The 21,742-nt window shown below is 41.4% G+C and overlaps 2 protein-coding genes across 3 annotated transcripts in view; one reads left to right on the plus strand and one right to left on the minus strand.

The window, feature by feature from the left end:
• Positions 1–15,134, minus strand: part of LOC124607891 (scaffold attachment factor B2-like) — a 211,848-nt gene extending 196,714 nt beyond the window's left edge. For both annotated transcript variants that reach the window (XM_047139942.1, XM_047139941.1), the window contains exons 1-2: positions 14,925–15,134; positions 14,763–14,838 (exon numbers count right to left, since the gene is read on the minus strand). In XM_047139942.1, coding sequence (XP_046995898.1) covers positions 14,763–14,838; positions 14,925–15,050 — 202 coding nt within the window. In that variant the 5' untranslated portion in view covers positions 15,051–15,134. The remainder of the gene's footprint in view (positions 1–14,762; positions 14,839–14,924) is intronic.
• Positions 15,135–15,510: 376 nt separating this feature from the next.
• LOC124607959 (egl nine homolog 1) overlaps positions 15,511–21,742 on the plus strand; it is a 63,179-nt gene continuing 56,947 nt past the window's right edge. The window contains exon 1 of the mRNA XM_047139947.1: positions 15,511–16,645. Within this exon, the coding sequence (XP_046995903.1) occupies positions 15,773–16,645 (873 nt within the window). The 5' untranslated portion in view covers positions 15,511–15,772. The remainder of the gene's footprint in view (positions 16,646–21,742) is intronic.

The raw sequence follows: 21,742 nt of genomic DNA on the forward strand, positions 1-21,742 counted from the left end.
TGCCTTTGATAGCAACAGGTGCTGCCTGTGGCTGGACTGGAGGTGATTGGAGGATATATGGACAGGTCTTGCATCTATATGTGTTGCAGGGATATGAGCCCCAAGGTAAGGAAATAGGAGAGGGATGGAGTACGAATGAACAAAGAAATTGTGTAGGTTGAGTGGGGAACGGAATGCCACTGTGGGAGGGGTGGGGAGAATGGTAGGTAGGATATTCCTCATTTCAAGGGCTGACAAAGAGATAGTGGAACCCCTGGTGGAGAATGTGATTCAGGTGCTCCAGTCCTGAGTCAAAATTGAAGAAAGTGGCTTGTTGGGTTGAGGAGGACCAGATGGAAGGTGCGGAGGTCTGGTTCAGTCCAGACCACACATGTATCAATGAATCTGAACCAGGTGAGGGATTTGGGATATTCCTCTAGATGGCCCATGAATAGGTTGGCATTGGATGGTGCCATGCGGGTGCTCTTTGTTGTATTTTTTTGTAGACGATACCTTCGAAGGATAAGTAATGTGGGTGAGGATTGGTTGGTAATGGTGATTAGCAAGGAGGTTGTAGGCTTGGTGTCAGTTGGGTTTTGAGAAAGGTAGTTTTCAATAGCGACAAGGTTGGGGATGTTACCATAGAGGGAGGTGGCACTGACACACAAACAGGGGGCTAGGTGGTAAAGAAATAGATACTGTCGAGAGTCGAAAGAGGAAAAGATTGTGTCTTGTGGGAGCACAGTAACCAGTCAAATAGGGACATCTTGAATGATTTGATTTGTGGAATTTCGGAAGCATGAAGAAGGTACCAGTGCAGGGAGTGATGAGGTGAGGAGAGTGGTAGACTTAAGAGAAGTTCTGGGACGGATCTACAGATTTGAGAAGTAATTTGTGATACTGCTGAGTTTCAGGAATGAGGTCGCTGTGGCAGGATTTGTAGGTGGACAAATCTGACAGCTGGTGGAGATCCTCTGCCAGTTAATCCCAGAGGTTCATAACCTAAGCGGTGGAGCCTTTGCCAGCAGGTAGGCTTATAAGGCCCAGAACAGTTTTTAGGTGGTAAATTTCAATTCTTTCTGCAGACGTAGGGTTGGTTTTCATGCTGAGGGATTAGGGGAATGATGGTCAGTTAACAGGGGCTGGCTTAGGGCAGTGGGTAGGTGTGGATTATGGCTGGATGGAGAAGTGAGGGTTCAACATCAGCTTTGGGTCAAGCCTTGAAATAGCAGATTTCTGACAAGCACAATTACAAATTTCACTGCTGTGCACCGGACATTTCATTTCATGGGTTGCCTGGATGAATACACATTCTGTCGAGCACTTCAACTTATCTATAGAAAAGCCAATTATGTGCAAAACTGCTGAGCTCATATCACCCTTTTTCTGAAGGATAATTACACTTTTCGCCATCATTATTGCATAATTTGAAATCTATCAAAGACCTATAACATGAAAAACTTTCCTTGAAGCTCCATCTTTTTAGTGCATGTTTTCCTTTACAATACATGAGCAAACACTAATTTGCCAGCAAAATATTACACAATGGTTTAAACGGCTGGTCTTCTGGGATCGAAATTTTTTTGTAGTGGGTGGTCTTCAAAGAGTTAAGTTTTGAATGACAGTCAAATGCTCTGTGATCTAAGAAATTCATCACACACTGTCACACACAATTTATCTTGCATAACAGGAAATTTACACTGAAAGTAATGCTTCTTAAACCAGCCTCTGCAATATTTTCCTGCAACCTGTTAGAAATTTCAACAACTGTGATGTCACACTCATTGAAAGCAGTTTGTGAAGTATGGCATAGTTATCATCCTAAACCCTTTGACACAGTTTGTGGCTGGCAGATGCTTGCATGTACACTGTTTTGTTGTTCTTAATGACACACATTCTTTGCAAAAGCTAAGTTTTATTTCAATGCCATTCTCTCATTTATGCTTTATAGCTATTATTCTGTCGTAGCGGTTGAAAGTAAAATTCTTCTTTGGAGTATCCATTCCTACTTGCAAAAATTACAAAAATTTAACTGAAAGCAAAAACATTCCAGAAATCTCAAAAAATTACCAGGTTTTACCCGGATGTAAAAATTCCTGATTTTCCCGGATTTCCCGGTTGTTCTGCGGCATATACACGCAGTACACTGCACCAGTTAAAAGGCAGCCCCACTGTTAATGCTGTTCTTGAACATGGGATGAGTTGGCTGACATTTGTAAGCAGCATTAGTAACCTGTGTCCTGACTACTGTGAAACAATTGGCAGCTGCTGCAAGTCATATTGAAAGAGCTCCTGAGAATCGTGTAGCTTACCAGTAGTACTTCAAGTACTAACTGCTCCCGTGTCTCCTCTGCAGAACGTATGCAATCTGTCATTACTTCTCGACTTGACAGAAAGTGGCATTTCAATGGCAGAGTTAGGTGTTCTGTACAGAGAGGACGGGGACGAGGGAGGACTCAGGATGCTGTTGTGTTCCACCTACCCAACAAGTCTTTTGCTGACATCTTGGGTTGTCGGGTGTTCTGCCGGATACCAGCGTCGTACTTGCACGATATTTCGGTCACGTAGCTGTCTCCATATGTGGGGAAATGTATTCACCACATCCGCAACTCAGAAGATTTCCTGCAACGCCTCAAGCAACTGCACATCACAGATTCGGACATCATGGTTAGTTTTGATGTGGTATCGCTGTTCACCAGGGTCCCACTGAAGGACTCACTAGAACTGATTGCAGAGAAATTTGACGGTGCTCTGTTGGAGCTGTTCAGTCATACACTGACATCCACGTATTTCCTGTACAGAAACCAATATTACGAGCAAACTGAAGGTGTAGCTATGGGCAGCCCACTGTCCCCTGTGGTTGCCAACATGTTTATGGAGAGTTTTGAGGAGACGGCACTGGAGACAGCCACATTTAAACCCACATGCTTCTTTAGGTATGTGGATGACACCTTCGTGATCTGGCCACATGGGATGGACAGGCTCAATGAGTTTCTTGAACATCTTAACTCATGCCACCCTAATATCAAGTTCACCATGGAACTGGAGAAGAATGGCCAGCTACCATTTCTGGATGTACTAGTACAGAGGAAAGCAGATGGATCAATTGGCCACAGTGTGTACACACACTGATTTATATCTGCAGGCCAGCAGCTGTCACCACCCTACACAGAAGAATGGGGTTCTGGAGACTTTGGTCCACAGAGCACGTGCCCTGTCAGACCAAGAGAATCTACCTATGGAGATAGAACGTCTCAAAACAGTTTTCTCCAAGAATGGGTACACGGACAGACAAATTGAGAGAGCATTCCAACCAGCCACTATACCACAGGTTCCTGAAGAAGACTAAGATGAAGCAAAGAAGGTGGCATATCTGCCCTATGTTGGCTCCATTTCTGCCAGAATAAGTAGGATCCTCCGTAAACACAATATCAAGTGTGTTTTCTGTCCATCTAACAAGATCGGGGGACTGCTGGGGAGTGCCAAAGACGACCTGCAGTTACGAAAACCAGGTATTTACAATATACCTTGTCAATGTGGCATGTCCTACATTGGCCAGACGACAAGAACTGTGGAGATCAGGTGCAAAGAACATCAGAGGCACACTAGATTAAGACAGGTGACTAAGGCAGCCATTGCTGAACACTGTCTAGAACTAGATCATACCATGAAGTATGAGGATACCAAGATTCTAGCACAAACACCCAGATTTTGGGACAGTGTTATAAGAGAATCGATACAAATTAAAATGGCTAACGATCTTATGAACTGTGACACAGGGTACCAGCTAAGCAGAGCCTGGGGTCCGGCTCTGGAATTGTTAAAGGAGCAACGGTGCCAGCTGCAACACTACACAAACAGAAGAACCAGAGACATGGAGATGGAAAACGAGCCCCTGACGGACTGCCAGGCGCACCAGACCGAAGATGGAACACCCAGAAGTGGGACTGGTGGGCACGGACCGCAGAGGGAACATCCAGAGCCGCAGCGGACGAAAAACGGAGCGGCAACGCTCCAACAGGTTGTGGTGAGCGGGCGCGGACCGCAGGGGGATCGAATGGTACCCCAGACCATAGATGAAACCCCCAGGAGCGGGTTTGGTGGGCGCGGACCGCAGAGGGAACACCTAGAACCGCAGCGGATGGAAAACGGAGCAGCAACGTTCCAGCAGGTCGCAGGGAATGGGCGCGGACCACAGAGGAAGCGCCTGCAGCTGTTGGTGGAGGGGGAAGGCCATAGACATAAATACTGGACCAGGTCCACTCGAGGAGCAGTCTCAGGTCGCACCTGATGAAGGCCACGAGCTACATGACCGAAATATCGTGCAAGTACGACGCAGATATCCGGCAGAACACCCGACAACCCAAGATGTCATTAGATCGCTGGGAAAGCCTGAAGAGTTACAAGTCTTTCGCTGATACAAACACAACCAGTGGGACTCACTTCACCTGTTTTGTGGAAACCTATTTTGTCCACTGCCAAGAGATGGCAAATGCAGAAGAGTAGGGTCTATTAATTGTCAGCAGTTCAAATGTAGAGCGAATGAGGGTACCTCCTAGAGAAACGGCAGCAAGGGACAAGAAAGGACACATGGCACACTCAATGTGTATGCCTTGTCATGGCCACATGTAGTAAGTGTTGCTTCACACACTGAAGAATGGCAAAACAGAGGCACGCCGGCGACCGAGGCATTGTGCAGTAGGCAAGCACAGATAGCCTTGCTGACAGCAGCAGTCTACCAACAGGCTGACGCAAGGATGCACACAGACCGAGTGCCAAGCGAAGCCTGGAGAGTGCTGAGTAAGGGGAAGTGAGGCCAGCACGCTAAGCTACGGTGCAATATACTGCAGGAGTAATAACAAAAAGCTACCACCGAGGGTAAAAAACGTCCTCCTGCCAGATATAAATAGTGGAGTGCAGGCAGCAACAGACAGAAGCGATCAGGAAGCAGTTCGGATCTCAGGACGGACGTGGTCCGTGTCCGAATGTTCAATCTTCGTAGGTGACGATTCCGGAAGCCTGTTCCAACTCGCAGGAGTCATCCGTTCGCCGCCAAAGGTCAACTTCAGCTCTGAAGGTCGGCCAGAGTTCGGTTGGCACCATGACTAACTAACTACAGCGAGAACTTCCAGCAGGACCGGCCACAGCGCGGTCTTGGTCACAGGCACCGCCGGGGACAGACACCCAGACTTCGCGGCAACCCGGCCCCATGTCGCATGGTCCGTCCATGACGGGACCTCGCAACTGACGGCTTCCCAGCCGCCGGTGCAGCAGGTGTCGGAAGCTGACCACATGGTGACGCGACTCCGTGGGCGTGCCCGTACTGGGGCGCCAAGCGGCGACGAGTTCATCTCAACCACAGGGCATCCTGGTGTCAGCGGAGCACTGGTGGCCTGAGGCTCTCGAGTGTGATCAGCGGCACACGTTGCGCGCATTGTCGGAGAATGTACACAGCAGCAGCCAGGTGGAGGATCCGCAGGGCTGGGCAGCAACTCTTTGCCTTTACAAATATGTGTGTGTGTGTGTGTGTGTGTGTGTGTGTGTGTGTGTGTGTGTGTGTATACCTGTCCTTTTTTCCCCCTAAGGTAAGTCTTTCCGCTCCCGGGATTGGAAAGACTCCTTACCCTCTCCCTTAAAACCCACATCCTTTCATCTTTCCCTCTCCTTCCCTCTTTCCTGATGAAGCAACCGTTGGTCGTGAATACTTGAATTTTGTGTGTATGTTTGTGTTTGCTTGTGTCTATCAACCTGCCAGCGCTTTCGTTTGGTTAAGTCACATTTGGCGATAAAAAATTAGATGCACTAGGGACAGCACAGCTGAAGTTTAAGATAGGGAACGTGTGGTTCCGGGAGCAAATGGAGGTGGTGTCAACTGTGGGACAGGGATTTTCAGCGATACTTGGGTTGGACTTTCTGATTAAACATCACGCCAAAATTGACCTTTCGCAACATACGCTGAGACTCGATGGGAACTTGTTCTCAATGGGTACAGCCGTTGCAAATGTTTCAGAGTCACAAGTTGCACCAATAGCTAAGATGATACCAACTAAACTGCGTACAAGTGCATTAAAGGTGATTTTGTGTGACAAAGTACGAACAGGTACATGGAAGTTGATCTGGGTACCGGTGGATGTCGATGTGCCACAGCAGGGGTTATTCTTGGTAGAACCACTACCTAGTAATGAGGTTTTAGATGAAAAGCATTGGTTTATTCGTAGGAGTGTATCACGGGTAACGGACATAAACAGGCAGTTTATGGTTCCGGTGAGTTTAGGTAACTTTAGGCAGGATGATGTCGATCTGCCGAAGGGATTAGTAATAGCCATGATATAGTTAATGGATGAAGAGGACATCGATAGTGCGTGGCTAAACTATGATGTAAGGCAAATCGTCAGCACGTCTGCACTTTGTGACAAGGTAAATCATTTGAGAGGAAATGATCGTTCGAGTATGGAAGCATTATTACTAAAGTATAAAGCATTGTTTGAAGCACAGGGTACATTACCTGCTACACCGATAACACAGCATCGTATTCCGACAGGGAATCACGCTCCGGTGTATCGTAAGCCATACAGACTACTGAAACAATTACAACCAGTAGTAGAGTAATTAATAGAGCAACAACTGGAAGATGGGATAATCCAGCACAGTAATAGTTCTTGGTCTAGTAGCGTGGTCCTAGTTCCAAAGAAGACACCGGACGCTTTTGTTGCGATTACAGACATTTGAATGAATGGACAATGGTGGAACGTATCTCCGATTCCGAATATCACAGAAACGTTAGACAACCTAGGGCAGTGTAAATTTTTCCTCCACTATGGATTTCACCAGATTGAAGTATGTCCGGAGGACAGGCCAAAAAACAGCAATTATGACGCATTGTGGTCACTTCGAATATAAAAGAATGCTGTTTGGACTAAAAACCGCTCCAGCAACATTTCAGAGGTTGTTGGATGGAGTCCTTCGCGGGTTGAAACCAAAAAAAAGGAAGGTGTATCTGGATGACATAGTTTATTCAAGACTTCACGGCAACCCGGCTCCACAGCGCGTGGTCTGTCCATGACGGGACCTCACGACTGACAGCTTCCCAGAAGCCGGTGCAGCAGGCGTTTGAAGCTGACCTCATGGTGACACGACTCCGTGTAGGCATGCCCGTACTGGGGCGCCAAGTGGTGATAAGTTCATCTTAACCACAGGGCATCCTGGCGTCAGCGGAGCACTGGTGGCCTGAGGTTCTCGAGTGTAATCAGCGGCACGTGTTGCGCGCATTGTCAGAGAATCTACACAGCAGCATCCAGGCGGAGGGATCTGCAGGGCTGAGCAGCACTGACGAAGGAGAAATTGTAAAGAAAGTTCAATAAATAATTGTAAAACTCCACGCTGTCTCAGTCTTTGGGACAGCCACTGTCTGCTGCCAACAAGTGGTGCAGAAGTCTTAACAGCCTGGAGGCCTCATCCAACATTCTGAAAAGGCTATTCTGGCAGCCAGTCATGGAACAGGATGCACCTAACTGCAGATTGTGGAGTATGTTTGAACATATGATGCCTGTTGTCTGAGCTCTGGGGTCATACGTGGGTCATTTCAGCAACTGGCAGAGAAGGTTGAGAAGACCAGCCTTATACATGGAGTTTCAATGGAGCTCACTCACAATTTACAATTCTTCCCAGAACTGATTGCGGCCTTTTGGTTCCGAGTCGAGTGTAAAGATTGAACCCACAGACTTCGAAGGTTCTTCCACCAGCAAGGCTGTAACTTCCTGGACTTGCACCATAGGGTTTAGAACAGTAGGGTCCCACCTAAATGGGCAAGGTGTGCACTACACATGAGAGACTGCTACTCAGATAGCTGACTCTGTGTGGTGTGCACACGTGGATCTTTTAGATTGGGCAAATCTTCATCAAATTCAGGTAACGACAGTTGTAGTAAACCCAAAAGTATCAGCCTGAGACGAAAAGAAATGCCTCCCCCACGAGAGTATTAAAATCCTAATGGTTAACTGCCAAAGCATTGGCAACGAAGTGCCAGAGTTTGAAGCACTCCTGAAGAACTGTGAACCTCACATAATACTTGATACAGAAAGTTGGTTGAAACCAGAAACTGGTGGCAGTGAGATTTTTTGGGAAAATTCAAGTCTATATCTAAAGGACAGGCAAATGATACTATGAAAAGAAAAGCAGATAGGCACAACAAAAAGACTTGTCACAAATTGTGCAAACACAACTCACACACACAACCCCAGTATCAGGCAACTGAACCACACGGAGAGCAGCAGTAGCAGTGCGTGATGGGAGTGGCGACTGGGTGGTGGTAAGGAGTTGGCTGGGGAGAGAGAGTACAGTATGGGTAGCAGACAGCGTAGTGCTGCAGGTTGGACAGAGAGCAGGGGAGAGGGGGCAGCAGAAAAGGAGAGAAGTAAAAAGACTGGGTGTGATGGTGGAATGGCGGCTGTGAAGAGTGGTTTCCACTGCCAGGGATTGCAGTCTTGCACGCGCATTTAGTAATGTTTCACAGCGTATCTTACTACACCCACCACTAACAAAACTGTAATTTTCCCAATTGATTGTTGGATCATTAAAGTTCCTACCATTGATTACAGTATAATTGCGGAACTTACATACAAGTGAACTGAGATTTCCTCTAAATTATATGGTTACATCAGGAGCTTTGTCTGGTGGGCGCACGCACGCACGCACGCACACACACACACACACACACACACACACACACACACACACACACACACCCTTACTGACCGAAAGCTTTATTTATTTGTGACAGTCTTTTTGTTTTGCCTATCTGTAACTCAGTATCTTCGCTATATCATGAGTGACAACTTTCCTTTACATAATATTGTACATTCCATCCCAGATTTTCCACTGTTGGATAGGCAAATGAGAAATAGAGGTGGCATATTTGACACACTAGGCAAGAAACTCAAATCTAGCAAGATAGAAATTGAAGCTGAATGTGAAATTGACATGGTAAGACTCAGCACGAGGGGTGGGCATAAAAATGGTTAATTTCTTCCTTCTATCACCCACCAGACAAAGCTCCTGATGTAACCATATAATTCAGAGGAAATCTCAGTTCACTTGCATGTAAGTTCCGCAATTATACTGTAATCAATGGTAGGAACTTTAATGATCCAACAATCAATTGGGAAAATTACAATTTTGTTAGTGATGGGTGTAGTAAGATATACTGTGAAACATTGCTAAATGCCTTCTCTGAGAACTTCCCTAGCACAGATATTTCAGAACATCACTCATGACAGAAATATATTGGATTTAATGGCAACAAATAGACCTGATCTGAGGATGTCCACATCGAAACTGGTATCAGTGACAATGATGCAGTTGTGACAACAATGATTATCAAAGTACAAAGAGTACGTAAAATAGGAAGAAAGATTTACATATTCAGTAGACTAGATTTAAAAAACAGTAGTGTCACATCTCGAAGAGGAACTTGAAACTTTGAGCATAGAGCAGGAGCATGTAGAGGAACTATGGCTCCAGTTTTAAAGAATAATTGACCATGCACTGGATAGATATGAACCCAGTAGAACAGTTGATAATGGAAGGGATCCTCCATGATATAAGAAAACTATAAGCAAACTTCTAAAGAAACAGACTACTACATAATAGATGTAAAACAAAACATAGATAGATGACGAATGAAACAAGTTTGGCTGTCAAGAGGGCAATATATGGAGCCTTCAGTGACTACAGTAATAGAATACTGTCAAACAACCTTTCACAAAACCAGAAGAAATTTTGTTCATACGTAAAGGTTGTTAGCTGCACCAAATTACATCTCGTAAATCGCTAATGAGATAGGAACTCACATTGAGGTACAAAAGCAAAAGTGAAATCTTGTTTCAGTTTTCAAACATTCCTTTACAAAGGAAAACCCTGGAGAATTGCCCCGTTTAATCCTCGTAACACTCAAAAGATGAGTGAAGTAAGTGTTAAGTATCAGTAGTGTTCAGACACATCTGAAATCGTTAAAACTAAACAAAGCTCCAGGGCCCGATGAATCCCCATCAGATTCTATATTGAATTTGCACTCGAGTTAGCCCCTCTTCTAACTATAACCTATCACACATCCCCTGAACAAAACACAGTGTCCTGGAGAGAGAAAAAAAAGCACAGGTCACACTTGTTTACAAGAGGGTTGTAGAAGACATCCACAAAACTACTGTCCAATATCCTTGACAATGATTTGTTGCAGAACCTTAAAATACACACTAAGCTCAAACATAATGACCTCAATGCCAACCTGCATGGAGTCCAAGCATATCTATCTTGTGAAACACAACCTGCACTTTTCTAGTATGGCATACCGAAAGCTTTGGATCAAGACAGTCTGTCAAGTAGCAGCAGTATCTCCTGATTTCCAAAAAGAATTTGACACAGTACAACACCTATGCTTATTATCAAAAATACAATCATATGGGGTATCAAATGAAATTTGTGACTAGATTGAGGATTTTCAAGTAGGGAGAACACAACATGTTATCTTTGATGTAGAGTCATCATCAGAAGTATAAGTAACATCAGGTGTGCCCCAGGGAAGTGTGTTGGGACCTTTGCTCTTCATGTTTTATATTAGTGACCTTGCCGGCAATATTAATAGTAACCTCAGACAATTTGGAGAAGAAGCAATTATTTATGATGAAGTACTGTCTGAAACAAGCAGCAAAAATATTCAGTCAATCTTGATAAGATTTCAAAATGGTATCAAGACTGACAACTTGCTGTACAATATGAATCTGTGAAAATCACTAAATTAAAAACAGTGTCCTATGATTATATTACCAGTGATTCACAGTTGGAATCTACCAACTCTTACAAATACCTGTGTGTAACACTTTGTAGCAGTACAAAATGTAATGATCACATAGACTCAATCATGTGTAAGGCAGGTAGTGGACTTGCAGTTTATTGGTAGAATACATGGGAAGTGCTATCAGACTACAAATCACTCGTGCATCCGATTTTAGAATATTGCTCCAGTGTGTGGGACCCATAGCACATAGGGCTATCAGGGGATATTGAGTGTATACAGAAAAGGGTGGCATGAATGGTCACATGCCTGTTCAGTGGGAGGGTGTCACAGAGATATTGAAGAAACTGAACTGGACGACTCTTTAAGATAGACATAAGCCATCCCAGGGAAGTCTATTAATGTTTCAGAAACCAGCTTTAAATGATGGCTCTAGGAATATACTGCTAGGAATATACTGAAACATCCTATGTAGAACTCGTGTAGGGATCATGAGAATAAGATTACAATAATTACAGCATGCACAGAGACTTTCGAACAATCATTCTTCTCACACACTATAAATTAATGGAACGGGAAGAAACCCTAATAACTTTTACAGTGGGACACACCCTCTGCCACACACTTCACTGTGGATAGATCTAGATAGAGGACAGAGGCTATAGAACAAAAAGTACAAGAACACGGCACTGAGTGTCGGATCACAAATTCCTGGCTGGTTAATAAATTATCTGTCATTTTTTGAAGTAGTTCAGCTGTCACCAGGGGTATTTAAAAATCTAATTAGTAACATTCAGCACAAAAATTGTTAAACTACACAAAGTAGATGCTTGCAAGTGAGGAGTACTTTTCATGAAAGTTATTCAAAGCTCACATTTAAGCATGTGCATAAGGGGTGCGAACTTTGAATCCCTATTTATGAAAATGGATAGAAATGAAATCTAGAGATAAATCTGAAATTTCATACACCTCCACCCAAGGCATTGTCGAACTTACTCAAATTTCATTACACTCACAAAGGGTCAAGCTGAGACACTGAAAAGCAGTCCACTTGACACGGAATGACCTTACTACTTTATTTAGAGCTGTTGATTACCAAAAATTAAGGTGCACCCACAGAATGTCTTTTTGTGTTCAGCTTTGCACAAGCACAAACTCCAACAGTGCAACTATGCACGTGCATCTGTGCCCGCATTATTTTCTGGAAATGGAGGCCGTACATAGAGCACCCTTATGAATATGTTTGTGTAATGTGTTGAGGTGATGCTATAAGGCAATTTATATGCAATAATGTCTTAACTGTAAAAGATGCATACGGAAGTTTATAGGTGATTACAGACACAGAAAAAAGTTGTGTGAAACCCCACTTATCAAGATTAGACTAAAAATGCATGAGGTGTTGCTCTGAGCATCATGTATTAGATAAAAAGTATCTGATCATATTTCTGTACAGAATAAGACACCATAAGCCTCGAAGCAAGAAAACTGAGAAGTGTAATCAAAAAATTTACGAAAAGTTTATATGAATGCTGAACAAATTTCATGCTATTGTGACTTAAAAGAACAATAACTGAGGAGCCTGACATCTGAACAAAAGAAATGATGGGTATGTGCAGCTCTTCAACAAACACTACAAATAAAAATGCAGCACATCGATGATGCATAAAACACAAATCTGAAAAACACAACCTCTATTCTAGTGGATTCTGGCATTTATCATATTCCCAAATTTGTCGAGTCTGAGGATGTTAATCTATGTATCATATTTCATGACTGAATGCAAATGATGCATTGAAAGTAAATTAACCTCCACATAATTGTCAGTTTCAGGAAAATCACTTTTACTTTCAATTATTTGTGTGTGTTTCACTGATCCAGTATGCAACAGGGTTGCATGGATATGGAATGAATCTTAATTAGGCCTATATATGAGGAGAGTGCTTACAGATATTAATTTGAATATTCTATGGAAACAAAATATTCTAATAATCAAAAGCTTGGGGTTTTCCCCACAGTCAAAAGAGGTATAAAACAATCAAATAATAAATTACAGTTATTGCACATTACAAATTATAAATTTGATACAGTTGAAATGCTTTGTTTTGAATTGAGGACCAAATAATTGAAACGAGTATGCAAGTCGACAATTAGCCAACAAAATTTAATTTTGGCCTTATCTCTACAATCTCCCAAGGAGAAAATCTAAAATTTTGTTGCGACTTTCTTCTGAAAATTGCAGACAAAAAGATAGCATTTTTGCATTTCTCATACCTATGTAGTTTCTATATTTCTTCATATAGTCACTTCCAAATTTTCTTTTTCTGTTGCCTTTTCATTACAATAAACGCTACCAAGCAAAGAAGGGGATTCACAGCAGACTGCTTCACAATGAGGCAACATGTGGACATGAAAATACCCATGCATACATGCGTTCTTCCCACAAATTTTAAATTTTTGGGCATGTCCTTTTATTCCCGTGTGCGCAACGAAAGAGGCATTGGGTGGACATACCTTTACTGAACTATTATCATCCTCAATCGTAAATTGCACTACACCAATATAAGCATTCAAATATAGGATTTACTATCTTGTTACGCAATAGAATTCGAATAAAAAATTTTGTTATTAGATGCAACCTGTTAGTAGTTACTCTGTACACAAAGTAGATCTGGATTAACGTAGGTCTAATCAGATTTAGCTGAATACACAATATTCTAATATGAGCTGTGTAACATTTTTTTCCTTCCCAGCAGCCATGCCCTAATGGAAATTCGCAATATTATTTTAACACAAAATGTGGAACATCTTTAAATTTATTTGCTGCAATGAAGACCTGCCAATGGTTTCATGGAATGTTACGTTACATGGAGCGAGTGGTCAGCACACCACTAACCCTTATCACTGTCAGATTTCAAACCAGGAAAACACACACACATTTTCCCCTTGGTCCAAGAGTTTACCAGGGTCGACAGAAGCGTCCGATCCAACACGTCGGCTTTGACCCGTGACGTAAGGGTGTCGTGTGTGACGTCATGACGGCGCGGAGTTTGGTTTGAGTGTGGCTGTCTCCAGTTCCGCTTTATCTTATTTTATTTACTTTTCTGATCTGTTCGTTCTATCTCGTGAGATTTTTTTTTTAAATTTAAAAACACTTATTACTTATTTTAATTATCTGTTTCCTCGAATTTCTGTTTTAGTTTATTATATTTATCTTTCTGATCTGTTCGTTCTATCCCGTGAGATTTTTTTTTTAAAGACAAAAAACACTAATCAGCTACTGAAGCATCTTTATCTTCTATGGGTTGCAGGGGTTACGACCCCTGGGGAGGTGGGTGGGTATTCATGCATGGCTGTCTTCACTTACACGTTGTAGCTACGCAAGGCGTCTAAATTTGTTTATATTTAGTTTGCCAGCCACCCAAAACACCCCATTTCCCGCGCTTGTCCCGTTAATGTCATTAGGCTTCTTGTGGAAAGAGTGTGTGTGTTTTTTTTCCGCCATATTTGTGACGTCATGGGTCAAAGCAGACGAGTGGGATCGGACGCTTCCGTATTTCCGTTTACCAAACCTGATATGTGCCAAATTATTCTTGTTTCTGTACTCATTGAGTTTTTCTTGCAGTTTTATTCATTTATAAGTACAACTGAATTATGTAAGCTACAAATTTTGGTAACAAACAACTTTCTGACTATGATACTGATCTTACAGTTACCGTAACAGACCAAGATCTATGCCAGATTTCCGTCTGTCTCAACAAAGAATTTGGGGAAAAGAAGGGAGCGTGGTCGCCCACTATCGCGCCGATAACACGACCAGAACGTAATGCAATCGGACACGCCAAGTAAGCCAACTATTTAAAACTATAGGTGCAAATGTTCGGTTGCAAGTGCAAGAAGTCAAACCATCCTTGACTTTAATTTAGTAACATTTACTACGGACACGATCGCCATTTTACGCCGCACAGTATGGAAATTCACGCATATATATACTTACTAGATGTCTTCTTAGGCGTCTTCTTTTCTGACTCAAAGGTATATTCCTCTGGATCATGTCCTTCCTCTTTAAGGACCTTAAAATTAAAAAAAGGTGAAAACTGAATTAGTGGAAGTTCACAACAAAATTTGAAATAATCCAATGACGCCATACTTCACTCACCTTCTGCAATCTCTGAATCAGGACCGACTTCACGCCGGTCTTGTCCAACCCACGTTTTTCCAGTTCACAACGTAAATCTACTACACGCAGATCTACAAGCTTTCTTTTTTCGTTATCAGTAGCCATTTTTCCTCAGCAAATACTTTTCACACTATTATTATCCGCAGTTCCTGCGTCGATATCACTAAACACGAATCAACGGCAGAGATAATTGCACATAGTTTCCCCTTGGGTGGATGGTACCAAAGATACGACACCATTTAGTTGACAACACTTTAACAACACTGGAACCTAGAATTCAAAATCGCGTACTCCCGGCCTCAGCTAATTAATTTTTTAATGATAAATATTTAATACTCCATTGAACAGTGATGTATATATTTTACCCCATAATTATATAGGATAAACAACGATTTGAAAATAATATTACACGTACCCGTTAAAGTGAAATTAATTTTAAATTCGAATCCCAACCCAAAATTAGGCAGGAGGAGCCTCTAGCGAAAAAATATAAGTTTCTACACCCCGGCGAACTATAACTTATGATGTTTGGTGTGTCATCGCTGCTTATTGCATAGATCTTAGACACTGTGGAGAGTGATGTGATGTGAAAGTAGAAACTCGTTTCTTTGTAGAATATAGAGTATTTTTTTTATTTTGTGCGACAAAAAATATTTTAGTGCTGTTTAAATATTTTATTGTGATTATTGTTCAATTCGTGTGCAGCTGAACATTTACCTAAGAACTTCCAGCTGAACATCTATCTGCGTAGTCCGAGCCTAAAAAAAAGGGGAAAAAATGAAGGGAAGAGTCATGTCGGCGTAAATTTTGCGTGTGATAGTGAAGAAATGAGTACATCCACAAACTGCGAGCTTTGTGGGGCAAGTGATCGTGTTCTCCGATGCTCACGGTGCAGAAGTGTTTACTATTGCTCGAAGGATCATCAAACCAAGCACTGGAAAAAGCATAAGGCATTCTGTCTTCAAAACAGCGCTGTCAATTCAGGAGCTGCGATACATCATGGAATAATTTCATCGCCGAATGCAGAAATCCCTCGCAGTGGAATTGGAAACTGGGCACGGGAGAGTAGAGAAGATAATTCATTGGCAGGCTGGAACACGAGTCCTATTACGTACGAAGGTAGCTCGGAAACCGAAATTCTTAGTGCCAGAACTGAAATTTTAAGCCCTACATTCGATTTTGAAGACTCCTCTTCAAGTAATTCTGTGGATAACAGCTTAGCCAGTGTAACTAATATGCCAGTTCAAGACACGGGGTATGCAGCTTCAACAAATACTAATGGATATAGGTCTTTTCCGGAAGTTAGTTTAACTGACGGCCCACCGTTTCTTCATAGAACAAATAGAGATCAACAGGGCATCCTCGAGGAGGTGTCGCGAAATGTTATCAGAGACATGGATGCTTACGGTGTGTGTGTTGTGGACAATTTTTTGGGAGAGGAGCTAGGAATGGCAGTCTTGTCAGAAGTTATTGGTATGTATAGTTCAGGAATGTTTAAGGATGGTCAGCTAGTTAGTAACAAAGGTAAAAATGACTTAAAAACTATTCGTGGAGACCAGATAACTTGGATTGATGGCAAAGAAAGCTCCTGCAAAAACATAGGAACTCTTATAAGTAAAGTTGATGCTGTTATAATGCTCGCAAATAAAATGAGCAATAACGGGAAGATGGGTCATTACGTTATCAACGGGAGAACAAAGGTAAGGATTAACTCTCATGGATATTCATATAATCCTAGTTATTTGCTGAAACACATAAAATTTCAAACCAAATACATAGACCGTTACTGAAAAAAAAAATTGTAGATTTCTTCAAGTAGCTACTTTTTTTTCATCATCATCTTCGCCTTTGCCCTTGAGAATCCATGCAAGTAATAATGGAATGAGTGTTTTGACTCTTTCCAAATCCCTAAAGGCTCTCATGATGAGATTTAAGGGTAGTTAAATGTGCGTGGGTGACAAGTGAGTAGGGACTACTACAAATTTTACTCAAAGTCCTTATTATATTGTTTGCCATGCATTCCCATGATATATAAATTAATTACTGTACAAAAGTGTACCAACCATATTGGTGGTTGTAAGGAATATTTCTTACATATTGTTCTGTTTTTTTTTTTTTTTTTTTTTTTTTTTTTTTTTTTTTTTTTTTTTTTTTCTTGAACTGACAGTTGGAGCCAACTTTCACCTAGCCATATGTAAGGCAGTGTTTAAGACACTGGTATTATCATTTGGGACAGTTGACCTCAAATTCCCAACAGTCCATCAGGTCAGCCAATTTTGGTTAATTTGGACCTTGATGTCCAAAATTTCTGATTTTTAAAATTATTTGGCTTTACTTTCGCCGTTAACAAATTGTGCATACCCTAATGGCTTCTGACCCTGCCAATTTTTTGTTTCTGGGTTTCAAAATAAGAAAATTTATCAAATTTTAAAAATTTTGAGTTTACTCATTGTCCTTAAAGTTCTTGAACTGTGCAGTAATTTAATTAAGTACTCCATTACACTACAGTGAAATTGACTCTTGCAAAGAAATTGGTTTTTCAAAATCTCAAAAAATCCTGTTTTTCTTCCTTGGGAAAATATGTTTCTTATAGTTTACTTTGCCTTGACAAAATTTGGGGATGGAGAAAGGGTGGAGTGAAGGGAAAAAATGTGTAAATAGGGCCTACAACAGTGTACCACATGTTTCTTACGGGAAATCCTCTTGAGTGCGAGGTTACAAGTTCAGTCTTTAGTAAGGCTCATTGAAAGTGTTGTGTTAACAATTATGACAGAAAATCATTAGCTGCCAGTGATTCACTGTGTGCATATGGAGAGCAACAGAAAATGAGTGTCTGGGGATGCAGAGATCAACCTTCTGTGGGACATATGTGTTAAATTTCACAAAATGGACATTGTCAGCATTCAAGAAATCTTAAAAACAAACCATTAACTTACACCACAAACACCAAATGGAAAAATGGCACCCCACAGTGATCACAAAGGTTTGTACTGTCAAGATCAGAGTCAAACTCCTTGGGAGTTATAAATCATGCAGGACATTCAGTTGGATATCCATACTTAATGAATGCATATAGAATGATATTGGTTTAACAGGATGGTGAGAACACGTGGAATGTGATGGCATGCAATAAAATATGAAAAGTCTGCTGTGGTGCTTATTGTGAAACTGACTACCTTGTAAGGTGTAGCTGGAGATAATGTTTTATAACTACAGAAAAAGCAGACATCCAGAGGCTGAATTCGGCCAATGATTCCAGGCAGTATGAACTGCAATGTCACACACCTTTTGTTTACTCTAAACAAGTATGATTTTTATACACAAACCAGGAATTGATCAAAAGACTGGATTGACCATGAATCGATCAAAAATTATTTTGAGTGGCTATTGGACAGAAGCAGTGCTCATACCATAGTTGTAGTTCTCTTACACCCATTTTCCCACTTATGCCACCTGTGATGTAAATATTCCCTTTTGCCCTTGCGAGATCACATAGAAGAGAAAGAATCGCTGGAAATACGGAAGCGTCCGATCCCGCCCGTCTGCTTTGACCCATGACGTCACAAATATGGCGGAAACAAAAACAAACACACACACTTTCCCATGATATATAAATTAATTACTGCCTTGGGCAGCAGGATTGCCAGATCTTTCTCCAATTGAGAACATTTTAAGCATTGTGGGCAGGGCACTCCAACCAGCTGTGGATGTTGTTGATCTAACATGACAATTGGACAAAATTTGACACGATATCGCTCTGGAAGACATCCAACAACTCTGTCAAAGCCAAGCTAAATTACTGTCTGCATAAGGGCCAGAGGTGGACCAATGCGTTACTGACTTGCTCAGTTCGTGAAGGTCTTTGTCTTAAATAAATCATTCAATTCTTCTGAAATTGTAGTAATTTGTTTGTCTGTACATGTGAATCACATCTACAGATTTTTGTCCCATTCAAGTAATTGCTTTGTGGTGCATTATTTTTTATATGTTAGAATGTATGACGTTTATTTACAATCACATTAGAGTTGTTACGGTTGGACTTGCTGTTCCTCAGTAATTGCCAAGAAGACATTTAACAGTAGAACATCGTTCTTGTAATAAAACTTGAAGACATGATATATCATCGTTCCAGAGTGAACCATCATTGCACACATAGTACAAAAAGACAGTGTTTGGATCACCTTCAGTGCAGCTCTTTTCATTTAAGCAGAGTTGCTGCATCTTTGATGGAATTGGAATCTGTCAGGAAAGAAGAGAATTTGGATAGAACTGGCTGTGACCTATAGTAAGGTATTTGCCTAAATTGTAAAGTGAACCACAGAAAACCATTTGCAAGGTTTCTGGTGGATGGATTCGAACTACCTGGCCTTCCGAATCCATAGACTGCTTGTTCAGCTGCTCAAGGAGCAGAGGTACCCCAATCGGTGGAGAATTTTGAAAAGCTGGATGCTTCACAATGGAGCCAACTTTCACCTAGCCATATGTAAGGCAGTGTTTAAGACACTGGTATTATCATTTGGGACAGTTGACCTCAAATTCCCAACAGTCCATCAGGTCAGCCAATTTTGGTTAATTTGGACCTTGATGTCCAAAATTTCTGATTTTTAAAATTATTTGGCTTTACTTTCGCCGTTAACAAATTGTGCATACCCTAATGGCTTCTGACCCTGCCAATTTTTTGTTTCTGGGTTTCAAAATAAGAAAATTTATCAAATTTTAAAAATTTTGAGTTTACTCATTGTCCTTAAAGTTCTTGAACTGTGCAGTAATTTAATTAAGTACTCCATTACACTACAGTGAAATTGACTCTTGCAAAGAAATTGGTTTTTCAAAATCTCAAAAAATCCTGTTTTTCTTCCTTGGGAAAATATGTTTCTTATAGTTTACTTTGCCTTGACAAAATTTGGGGATGGAGAAAGGGTGGAGTGAAGGGAAAAAATGTGTAAATAGGGCCTACAACAGTGTACCACATGTTTCTTACGGGAAATCCTCTTGAGTGCGAGGTTACAAGTTCAGTCTTTAGTAAGGCTCATTGAAAGTGTTGTGTTAACAATTATGACAGAAAATCATTAGCTGCCAGTGATTCACTGTGTGCATATGGAGAGCAACAGAAAATGAGTGTCTGGGGATGCAGAGATCAACCTTCTGTGGGACATATGTGTTAAATTTCACAAAATGGACATTGTCAGCATTCAAGAAATCTTAAAAACAAACCATTAACTTACACCACAAACACCAAATGGAAAAATGGCACCCCACAGTGATCACAAAGGTTTGTACTGTCAAGATCAGAGTCAAACTCCTTGGGAGTTATAAATCATGCAGGACATTCAGTTGGATATCCATACTTAATGAATGCATATAGAATGATATTGGTTTAACAGGATGGTGAGAACACGTGGAATGTGATGGCATGCAATAAAATATGAAAAGTCTGCTGTGGTGCTTATTGTGAAACTGACTACCTTGTAAGGTGTAGCTGGAGATAATGTTTTATAACTACAGAAAAAGCAGACATCCAGAGGCTGAATTCGGCCAATGATTCCAGGCAGTATGAACTGCAATGTCACACACCTTTTGTTTACTCTAAACAAGTATGATTTTTATACACAAACCAGGAATTGATCAAAAGACTGGATTGACCATGAATCGATCAAAAATTATTTTGAGTGGCTATTGGACAGAAGCAGTGCTCATACCATAGTTGTAGTTCTCTTACACCCATTTTCCCACTTATGCCACCTGTGATGTAAATATTCCCTTTTGCCCTTGCGAGATCACATAGAAGAGAAAGAATCGCTGGAAATACGGAAGCGTCCGATCCCGCCCGTCTGCTTTGACCCATGACGTCACAAATATGGCGGAAACAAAAACAAACACACACACTTTCCATAAGAAGCCTAATGACACTAACCGGACAAGCGCGGGAAATGGGGTGTTTTGGGTGGGGGGGCAAACTAAATATAAACAAATTTAGACGCCTTGCGTAGCTACATCGTGTAAGTGAAGATAGCCATGCATGAATACCCACCCACCTCCCCAGGGGTCGTAACCCTTGCAACCCATAGAAGATAAAGATGCTTCAGTTGCTGATTAGTGTTTTTTATCTTTTAAAAAAAAAAAAACTCACGGGATAGAACGAACAGATCAGAAAGATAAATATAATAAACTAAAACAGAAATTGGAGGAAACAAATAATTAAAATAAGTAATAAGTGTTTTTAAATTTTAAAAAAAATCTCACGAGATAAAACGAACAGATCAGAAAATTAAATAAAATAAGATAAAACAGAACTGGAGTCAACCACACTCAAACCAAACTCCGCGTCGTCATGACGTCACACACGACAGCACCCTTACGTCACGGGTCAAAGCCGACGCGTGGGATCGGACACTTCTGTCGACCCGAATCGCTTAGGGGGCAGAGCATCTCCAGCTTCTTGCAGCACAGTGAATAACTTTCTAGCAAATTTACCATCCACATTAGAAGTAAGTATAATTGAATGTGAATGCATTATTGCATTGATGTTAGTTGATCTTGATATAACACTCTTGCTACGTCTGATTTCCATGGTTCCTTTCATCTACAGTTCCCCTTCAAATCCTGATTGCTGCAGCTGGAAACAAATTCCTTACCAAACAATAGGATAAGTTTGTTTATCTCATCTACAAATTTTTGGGCTGATTCCACAATGTGTTGTGCATCAAGTTGATGATTTGTTTGAAATATTGTCATCTTATGCCTTCCAGTTCTGTAGTACTGTTTGAAGTTATGCAACCACCCACAGCATCTCTTGA

Source organism: Schistocerca americana, chromosome 1, assembly GCF_021461395.2.
Source record: "Schistocerca americana isolate TAMUIC-IGC-003095 chromosome 1, iqSchAmer2.1, whole genome shotgun sequence".
Taxonomy (NCBI): Eukaryota; Metazoa; Arthropoda; class Insecta; order Orthoptera; family Acrididae; genus Schistocerca; species Schistocerca americana.